Below are 10,278 nucleotides of genomic sequence, written 5' to 3'. Positions count from 1 at the left end.
CCACCCCAAACTGTTCTCCGATTCTCCCAATCCCCTCCAGGCCTGGGCCCTGCAGCCCGTCCCCCACCCACACGGCCCCCTTCCTTTGCTCCTTCCCCCCCCCCCCGCTTTGGCCCCTTTGCCCTTTCCCATTCACTTTGGCAGTTCAATTTTCAGGGACTGTTTACGCCATCAGAGCGCTGCGCTCCGCTCCCATTATATTAAAAAAAAAAAAAAAATAAAATAAATCAATCAAAACAAACACCACCTCCCCGCCGCGTGGCCGGTAGCACCAGCCTGCGAACGCCCCCCTCCCCAAACCCATCCGTCCGTCCACCCCGCGGAGCTCCGCGGTGCGGAGGGGGCGGCGGGCCCCTCCATCTTGGTGGCCCCGCGCCGCGCCGCGCCGCGCCGTCCCGCCCGCCTACCCTCCCTCCTCGTCATTGTCTGCGAGCGGCGGCGGCGGCGGCGGCGGCGCTTATAAGGCGGCGGGCATTGCCCGGATGTGAGCGGCTGGCGATGTGTCTTCCAGGGAAAGATGCTATTATCCGCGTCTCCGCGGGGGAGGCCGTGGTGGTGAGGAGGAGGAGGAGGAGAGCGCTGTAAACTTGGAACAAGTTTGGGGACGGGCGGCTCCGCGCTCGCTCGGGGGGTTTCGCCTTTTTTTTTTTTTTTTTTCCTTTTTTTTTTTTTTTTTTTTTTTTTTTTTTTAAAGGAAGGACAAGAGGGGAAAGTCCCCGAGCCGCCACGGCGCTCGCAGTTTGTCAGTCACCATGTGTTTGTAAAAACAATAGAGGGAAAAGTTGTCGGACCTTCTTTTTTTTTTTTTCCTTTCTTTTTTCTTTTTTTTTCTTTTTTTTTTTTTTTTTTTTTTTTTTTTCGGCTGGCTGGCGTCTCGGCTGTCTGGGTGGGGGAGCTGGTGGCGGGCGTTTGGTGGTCGGGAACCCCAAATCCCAACAAAGCCAGGTGTAGGGTGCCTGTAAAGCTGTGGAGTACCCCGGAGCAGGACTGACACTTACAGTACTTTTTCGTGGTTTTGGAGGGTCAAACACGTGTGAGATAATAAAGCACTTTGGCAGAAGATTCCTCTCTTCTTTTTTTTTTTTTTTTTATTTTTGTTCTTTTTTTCCCCCCCTTGGAATATTGTGAACATATTTGTGGCCATTTAAGGTAAAGTTACAATTTGCTGTTAGAGTAACTTGTCTGTGTTTTTTGCTTTTTTTTTTTTTTTTTTTAAATCTTGTCGATCCCGATGTGTTATTTAAAAAGAGGTGCAAGTTATTGGCTGTGTAAATGGGAAGTACACCGCGTGTGTGCACACATAAATTGCTCGTGTGTATAAATATACATTGTATATACACGGTGTAATTACACGTGTGGGATATACACTAAGGTGCAAACGCGGAGCGCGATAACTCGGGGCTTTCTTTCCTACCGGAAAATGAAGTCGAACTAGTTTTTGTGGAGTGTGTCGGGCCTGCAACAGCAAAATGTAAAATAAAAGTATAACATGCTGGGGGGGGGGGACGGGGACGGGGGGGGGGGGACGACGCTGGCATCGTCCCCAGAAACTTGAGCGTAAAGCGACTCAAAGGGCTGATTTTGCGAAGTTTGCAGCAATGCTCTCTGGAAACGGAAAACCTCGCGTTTGAAATTTAGCTGTAAGCACGGAGGGGGCTGGGGGGAGAATCGCAAACAAACCAAAACAAAGCAGATTTAAAAAAAAAAAAAACAACGGACTGGATAATACAAGGAGGGGGGGGAAATATTGTTCCTCTTGGCAAAGTCCCCGCGTCACGTGTATTTGCAGCCTCGTATAAACTCGCTTTGCCATGGGTATGTGCGCGAGCTGGGGAAATTTAAAGTATAATCCCTGGAAAAGTGCGGCGCGGGCGGCAGCGGGCGGCTGGCCGGGAGCGGCGGCTCCATGCTCGGCGGGTAGGGAGGCGGCGCGCCGCCGGCCCCGCTCCCCCTCCGCTCCCCCCTCCGCTCCCCGGCCTCGGCGGAGGCCCGGCCCGGCCCGCCGGCGGCTCCGCGCTCCGCTCCGCGCCCCTTCCTTCCCTCCCTTCCTCCTTCCCTGCCTGCCCTGCCCTCCCCTCCCCCGGCGCTCGCAGGGAACCGATGACTCCGCACAGGCCCGAGCTGCTCCCGGGTTGTTGCTATTAACCCCCCCCTCCCTCTTCCTCTCCGCAAATTAGAAATTGGGGCTAATTGGCAAAGGCTGCTCCCTGCTTCCCTCCCGGCCCCCCCCCCCCGCGTCCCTCCGCACCGGCGCCTCCGTACCCTGCGACTTTGCATCTCTCTCTCTCTCTCTCTTTTTTTTTTTTTTTTTCCCCCCCCTCTCCTTTCCCTTTCCTCATCGCTGTTATCGCTATTTGCCGTTTCTGCCTCTAAACGCTACTTTGCGTGGAAGAAAGAGAAGGGAAAAAGTTGGGAGCGGATGGCTGTAGTTTCTTCTCTGGGATCCTCATTCATTCCTCGCTGAACCTCCTGTTGCATAAATGATGCTCCGGCAGCGAGGCTTTTTCTTTTTTTTTCTCCTCCGGATTTGGGTTTAGAGTGGATGTTGCCGGGTTTCGATCGCCTCTTTGGAAATACAATATCGCTTTTTTCTTTTTTTTTTTTTTTTTTTTTTTGGTTGTTGTTGTTTTTGCTGCCCCTCCATCTTTTTTCCCTCCCTTCCTCTCAACACCCCCCCCTCCCCCCGACCCACACCCCCCTGAAAAAATCCGATTGTGTTTCCTGCAAGGCTCGGGACTGGGTTTCTGATTGCGGTTATTTCCATGTTTCTAGGTTTGTGTGATTTTGCTAAAATGCATCACCAACAGCGAATGGCTGCCTTAGGGACGGACAAAGAACTGAGTGATTTACTGGATTTCAGTGCGGTAAGAAACAACGGTGGAAATTAACAACAGCTGTAAAAAAATATCTTCTAGCTGATCTGTTAAACTAAAAAAAAAAAAAAAAAAAACAAACAAAAAAAACAGAAACCAAACCAACAAAACCAAAACAAAACTGTCATCTAAGTACATTGGGCAATTTTTAATCAGCAGCTAGAACCGTAGTAAATATCTTTTTGCTTATAAAAAAAAAAGAAAAAAGAAAAACAAAAATTAGAGGCTTTTTCTTATTTCTTATTGTATGTGATGGGAGATGCAATCGTGTTCACAGCTTATTTTAATGTCTTGGATGTCTAAAATAATTCATACGAAAAGAGACGCCCCTAAAACTGAACATTTCTCATCATTAGTTAATAACAATATCTAGCACTTTTATTGTGCTTTATGTTTTATAGCATTGTTGGCACATGAACTAATTAATTGCTAATTAGTTGCTTATATTCTATTTTCAGTTCTTCCCTTGTTTCATTTTTTGGCACATGGAAAGTGCAAAGAAATCCATGACTGTCTCAGTTTAAAGTTTTCACCGAAATCTCCTATGGCTTCTGCTGTCGTTAAAACTGCTCCAGTCTTTTCTGAAGCCCCCCAGCTAGATGGTGCTTTTTTTTTTTTTTTTTAAGAAAAAAAAAAAAAAAGTACTTTTTCTCTCTTTGCTGCTGGCTGGGCTGGTTTGGAGGCCAAACGTTAATCCGGACGTGTGCACTTGTCTAGTTTTGTCAGGCTCCCCCTCCCCCTCCCAGCCCCTTCCTTCCTCTCCCCATCCCCTCCCTTCCCCCCAATATGTCAGGAGGCTCTATCTCTCCCCTTATTTATTTATTTAGGGGGAGACTCCGTTCGCTGGGAGATGCGTCTGCGTTCCTAAAGCCCAGCAACACCCCGCAAAGCCCCGACCCCCCCCTTCCCTGTGGCAATGGGGCTGCTTGAGGCTGGTGCTGCTGCTGCTGCTCCAGACTTGGCTTGGGAGGGATGGCTTGGGGAAGTTTGGCCAGGAAACGTAGCCTGAGGCAGCTTTGCAGCCCCCTCTTTGCTTGTTGCACTTTTTCCATTTGTTCCTTCGCTTTTTGCAGGCTCTGACTCAGGGAAGGTGCGTATTATCCACTAGACACGTCGAAGAAGAGAGAAACCAATTAGGGTCGAAATAAATGCTAGGGAGAGAGAGAGGGAGCGAGAGAGAGGGAGAGAGAGGGGGAGAGGGAGAGAGCCTTGCTTCAAATTGCTCTCGTGTTAGAGACGAAATGAGAATTTAGGGCAGGTGGCACTTTGCATTATTATTATTTGGGTTCACATATGACAGGCAAATCCTAAAGCGGGATGGAAATGGACATTGCTACGTTTATGGCCAAGGTTTCAACAACAAAAAAAACTTTTTTCGCCTTTGTGAGCGTGAGAGTTGGAGAGGGGAGCGAGCCCCGCTTCCCAGCCTGGAGAACGCTGCCGGGGCTGGGGGCTGCTCGAACTCTTCGGGAAGCGAATATTGTTTGGGGAGCTAATGAGCCTAATAAAAACGTGATGATGGTGGTGAGGGGCTGGTGGGGGCCGTAAGAAATATTGACTCGTTTTCAGGTCTGTGGGGGCTGATGTTTCGTGGTAGACGAGCTATTAATGTAGCTCACAGCGAATGTGGAAAGAACTTTTGACTAACAGTGGACTCGGGAATCTCTTGTTTTCCAGTAGTAATGCCTCTTTGTTTTTTTTAGATGTTTTCACCTCCTGTGAGCAGTGGGAAAAATGGACCAACTTCCTTGGCAAGTGGACATTTTACTGGCTCAAGTATGTAACATTTTTCTTTCGTATGTAGTTAAATTGTTGTTAGTTATTTATCTATAGGCATTACCTTTGTTGTGATTGTGTTAATCTCTTCTGGGGAGCAGATTCATTCAGATTTGAGCGGAATTATTCCTAAGCGCTGGCTGCTATTATTATTATTATTATTATTTCCAGAAGACTGGGACATTTTCACAGCATTTCCATACATTTATGATTTTTTAAAAAAACCTTAAACAACTTCTCTGCATAATTGTTCAAGGTGAGCTAGCTTAAATCTTTTTTTTTTTTTTTTTTTTCAATTGAGCATTGGAGATTTTTCTTTGCAGTTTCAGATGCTATCTTGTATGGCAGAAATTATAATCAAAACGTCTTGCGTGAGAATTAATTTTGTGAATAAGAATTGAAGGCTGCTTAAATTAAATAAATAAATAAGCAAGTATCCGAGTATAAACACCAACCTCTTCCGGGAAAAGAACTCTTTAGTATTAGAGATCACTGTTTGCTGATGGAACATTTTTCGGTGAATTAAAATCTTCAGGCTAGTTTCTTTTCCTGGTGGAAGACAGGGCATTTTGTTTCTAAATATTTGACTGCTTTTGAAGAGTCCCTGAAATTTAACTGGAGGATTTGTTTGTTTGCATGTTTGTTTATTTGGCTGTAGTAGTACTATATGGGCAAGTTCTGCATTCCATAAAAACAGGAGTCCTGTTTGATGACAAAAGAAATATCGGAGCTCTTTGCGGGAGAGCATATGTGTACAATGATTGTCTGGCAACTAAAGTTTTATATAGACGCTTTTATACGCCTGACAAATTAGAAGTAAAACTAGCAAAGATACTTACGCGTCTGAAATTTCCTTACTCTTCTATTAAGTTCGTTTAAGAGGGTTCCCTGCCTTGCGGATGTGGTGTTTTGGACAGGACGCAAATACATCTCCGGGTAGAGAGTTGCAGTGTTTTAAAAGCACAGGCGATTACACATACCAACACACTGTACGTAGTATTGTTAGACACAGAGTACTGTTCTAAATCAGATGGTAAATTTGGACAAGTCTTCACTGCAAACTGCCAGTGGATATCTAGATATAAACACGTCATTGCATATAGTTTCATGCCTGGTATTTGCAGTTTGTACTCAATTAAAGGAACCTCTTCTGTGTATTCAGTATAGCCATTTTTATTAAAGGCACTAGTACATCAATTAACTTTCTATTTTTATTTCCAAAGGAGGACTTCCTAATTTGAGGGTAGTCTGTGATACACGTTTTCAAGATACTAGACCAAATGCCACCTACAATTATTAAGCGCTTGTTTTGTGAATTTTATTCTATTCAGACTTTCAAATTAATAACAGGTTTTTGTGTTATCTTCACAAATTTGGTTACGTTATGGATATAGTGACTTGGAGGATTTTACTGCTAGGTTTGAATAACTTTCCGAACGTAATTTGCCTTATATCTGTCAAGCTAAAGATTTTAATCCTAGTTTTTGTCATTTTCTGCATTATCTAATTTTAATAACTGATTTAACCGAATACATAATATTCACTATATTTGTTTTCACTGGAGAGAAGCAAAGAGTGTTTGTGCCAGACAAATCAATTTGTCATGCTTATATACCAGTCAATGCAGCAACTAACACTTGGTCTAACAGCAATTGACTACGTAGTTATATTTAATAAATGTATCGTAAACCTCATCTGTGAAGTCATTTTGATCAGAAATACCACAGCATAGCAAACGTGGACAGTGAACGAAATCGAGGGGTTACACTGTTTTTTATTGTCTCGACATCTGAGAGCGTTCAAGTAACTTTGATGCATCATTTTAGACATACAAACAATTTAATGAGCTGAAGTAAGTTACTAATATTAAGTTATAGACCATTTAAAATAACACCTGGACCCTCCCACACTGTAACAACATGTAAATGCGCTTGAATACACCAGTCTCTGATGGTGGAGGATGAAGTGCCCCGCTTGATAAAGGAACGTATGCTGCATGTTGGTAGATTGTTTGCACAATGGCACGCAGCACAGGGTACGCTCTTCTCAGGGAAAATCATTCTGAATTTACTATATGAGTGTCTGTTGCTCAGTTATTAGACGGGGAGTTTTGTAGCGAGTGAGCAGTGATTTCAAAAAAAGTTGTCGGAGTCTGGGCATGGGTGAATCGCCCCTCGCTGGTGCGCGGTGCGAGGGTGGGTGTGTGGCCTGAAGATACAGTTGCGTGAAGGAGAAGCGTGGCTATTGTTTCCTGGTGCTGCGCTGGCCAGCTAGCTCTGTGCCAGAGTCTTGCTCCTGGAGAATATTTGGTGTGCAGTGTTGGAATGAGCCGGGACTCAAGAAATTCAGATTTGGTATGTTAGCGCCCAGACAACCAGTTCAAGAGATGTTTTCTATTACTGTATGGAGGGATTAAAGATAGCTCCATTAATAACATACGAATGCCGTTTATTATTCTAATTGTGCATATTGATAATATGAAATTTTAGCGATCCGAACGCAGCCTGTTCTTCCTTCTGGACAGATGCCCTTCTGAAGTTTGAGCTGACCTTCTCTTAATGGTCCTCTTTTAAAAATCGTATTTAGGGAGATGGAGAAGCACAGATGTCATTCCTCTGTGTTAACCTGAAACTTCTCTTACAAGAGGGGAGGAAAAAAAAAAAAGCCCCAAACCGACCCCAAAGAAAAGTAATCCCAAGCAGTGAAGTGAAACTAACTGTACGTTAGGAAGTGTGGTAATATTTCATGCTTAAAGTCATCTTAATAGCTTTTTACTCATCTAATATATGATGCTCTATTGTGATTTGTAACGTGTGAATGAAAATAAAGTAAAGCCACATTTCCTTTTAATCTTTAATTTCACAAACATGGCTTCTTACCATGTTAAGAAATGGTGAGGGCTGCAAGGGAGAAAGGAATGTAACCTGAGCCTCAGCCGTGACATTCCCATGGAGCATTTTTCACATGAAAGGCTTTTGTCAACCCAGTAAAGGACCAGGAGTTTTTGTTTGATGTTTGCAGGTGTTCAGCAGAGAGCACTAAAACAATTCAGCCATGCTGGTTTAGAGACTCTGACCTTAACAGGGGGAATTGGTGAAGACTGAAATTATTTTTCAGAAAACTCCCCTGGAGTTACCTCAAATTTATATTGTATTTGTAAAGTGATTTAATACCTGTTACTTAAAATGAACAATACACATCCATTAGAATGAAGTGGGGGTTTTATTTCTGTTTTTTTTTTTTTTTTTTTTCCATTCTTTTTTCTTTTTTTTTTTTTTTTAGGACAGTTGCCAAAATAACATTAATTTTCCCAGATCTTCTAAAATTTTTTGAATAGTTTACCTTAGCTTCTGCAGGAGAATCATTTGTCATAATCTAAGGGCAAGCCATTGTAAAATAAGGGGAAGACGGTGGTCGCTGGTGCTTGATTTGGGGAATGGATTTTGAAGCAGTTTCTCGACAATTGTGGTACTGAAGAATTTGCTAGGTCTGTCACATTTGGCGTATTTCAGTTTTCGAACTGTTAATCAAAGCCCACATCTTCCTGATTATGTTCAATTTCTGCTTCTTCTATTTTCAGTATTTAATTTTACCTAAGTTTTCAAGCATCTGTTATAGATTGCCCACTATGTATATGTTTGAATATTGTGTGGGTGTGAGCAGCAGTAGAATAACTGAATTCTTATGATTGGCCATTCCTATTGCACACACACACACACACACACAAATATCTAAAATCTTTGCTAGCACAGACATCACTGAATAAAGCTGTCAGTTTAAAGGATTTAAAGACTTGCTTTTAATTTTGCCATTAGTTTGATTAGGGCTTGTCCTGCATTAAAATAACAGCAATTACAAATTAATACATCTTTAACTGGGGAACCACAAATTCAGCTTGATTTTGAAGTCCTTTTTTTACTTTTGATGTGTTTGAGTAAATTATAACCAAATATAGTTTTTTAAGTACAGTTCATTTTTTGGAGTGTGGCCTTCTGGGAAAAGCTGCATAATTTTGCTATTGTTGGTGGATCATCAGAAAAACTGAGGTTAAATACAATCTCTATCTTGAAAACATTTCGGTAGCCGCTCAGGTTAGGCACAGGTCAGGATGCGTGTGCAAGTCCCGTTAGTGCCCGCAGGAATACTGCGTGTGTGTGCTAGGGAAGAATACACCCTTCACCAGGGAGGATGTGGGAAGAATGTGATTTATTTTGGGGGCTATAATGAAGAATTGCCATTCAAAAGAGCGAAAAATTAGTACATGAGAAATTTTAAGCATAGGGATCAGAGAAGTACTTTTAATAATGAAGAAGTGTAGTAGGTACGTGGCTATTGCAGTTACAGAGGTGACTCTGACGGGTAGTCCACGTTTGTAGTGGTATATGTCAGAAAACACAGAAAATGATGATTGACTTTGGGTGTTGGCTTTGCTTGCGTGTTGCACCACGCTCCTCCGTTTGCCAGGCGGCATTCCAGGTCTCCAGCGTGCCGGTGCGCAGGGCACGGCACCGCCGAGCCCCAGACCCTCCAGCCCCCGGCCCCGTCCAGCTCGGCTGCTGCTAGCCCGTGGCTATGCTCCGTGATCCTCCTCTCGGTTTGCCTGTTGGAAAATACTTGAGGCTTTAGCTACGTAGATACACAAAGGCAACTGCTTCCATATTTTTCATCCCTAATGTTTCGTAATTATGATTAAGAAGAAGAAGAATGCTAGTTACCTCCCATCCTTCCAGCTATGTTTACTTGAGAAGCGTTCGATCCTCCTCCCCTCCGAGTCCTATTAAAGAGAGTACTGTGGGGGCAGAGAAAGACCCACGCTATGGTATTTGAGTTGGCCCCAGACACCGTAATGCATACTTGGAGGAGCTAAATATTTAGTTACAAAAAAGAGGGGTTACTTCAGAGTTTGTGTCTTGCTCGCAGTGGCAAACCGAGTGCATCCTGCAGAGGACGTTCCAGAGACACAGCCACCTACAATCACACACATATATTTAAATCTGGAAGCCGAAGTCCTATCTTGGTAATTAAATACAAAACAAACAACAACAACAAAAAAAGACAAAAAAAAAAAAAGACATGAATCCCCTTGACTTCTGATTTTGGAAGAAAACTGGCCTTATTAAATGGAAGAAGGTCTCAACAAATACTCCGCAGAAAGGTTGCGTTGGATCTCGTATCAGAGAATTGTATCTGAAAGAGTTGAGTCATGCCTGTTGGATACTGTAGCTTTTTTTTTTTTTAAATACTTTGTGTCATAATCATTGCATGTCTACCTTGTCAAGACTCCTGAATATATTTAATAATTCAAAAACATTAGCTGTCTGAGAGACTGAAATGCTTGGGGGCCAGATCCAGCCAAATGTCACTTGGAGGAGACGTTTGTGCCTGCCATTGCCAAATTTAGCAGTAACAAATAGTGTTTTAGGTTATTCAGTGGATACGAGGTATTTGTGAACAAAGTGTATCTGTTAAACCAGTGAACTTAGGGCCGACTTGGAATTAAGTAGGAGTACAAAGCTTGTGTAACGTGTTCAGTGAGGGATGTGGGAACAAAAGGCATTTGGGAACGTGTGAGGTACAATTTGGCTTCTTCCCATTAGATTTGTGCTTGTACCACTCCCAAATTCATATT

The 10,278-nt window shown here is 43.3% G+C and overlaps 1 protein-coding gene across 10 annotated transcripts in view; it reads left to right on the top strand.

The window, feature by feature from the left end:
• Window positions 1–862: 862 nt before the first annotated feature.
• TCF4 (transcription factor 4) overlaps window positions 863–10,278 on the top strand; it is a 239,753-nt gene continuing 230,337 nt past the window's right edge. For 8 of the 10 annotated variants that reach the window (XM_082497054.1, XM_082497064.1, XM_082497062.1 and 5 more), the window contains exons 1-2: window positions 2,494–2,864; window positions 4,577–4,649. In XM_082497054.1, the coding sequence (XP_082353180.1) occupies window positions 2,763–2,864; window positions 4,577–4,649 (175 nt within the window). In that variant the 5' untranslated portion in view covers window positions 2,494–2,762. Of the gene's footprint in view, window positions 1,150–2,493; window positions 2,865–3,865; window positions 3,964–4,576; window positions 4,650–10,278 lie in introns of those variants that run through there. The other 2 variants (XM_082497060.1, XM_082497065.1) reach the window with 2 other exon arrangements.

Source organism: Vanellus vanellus, assembly GCF_965231255.1.
Source record: "Vanellus vanellus genome assembly, chromosome: Z".
In the NCBI taxonomy this organism is placed as follows: Eukaryota; Metazoa; Chordata; class Aves; order Charadriiformes; family Charadriidae; genus Vanellus; species Vanellus vanellus.
Note: the sequence above shows the minus strand (reverse complement) of the source record. Positions and strands in the feature narration are given on the sequence as shown.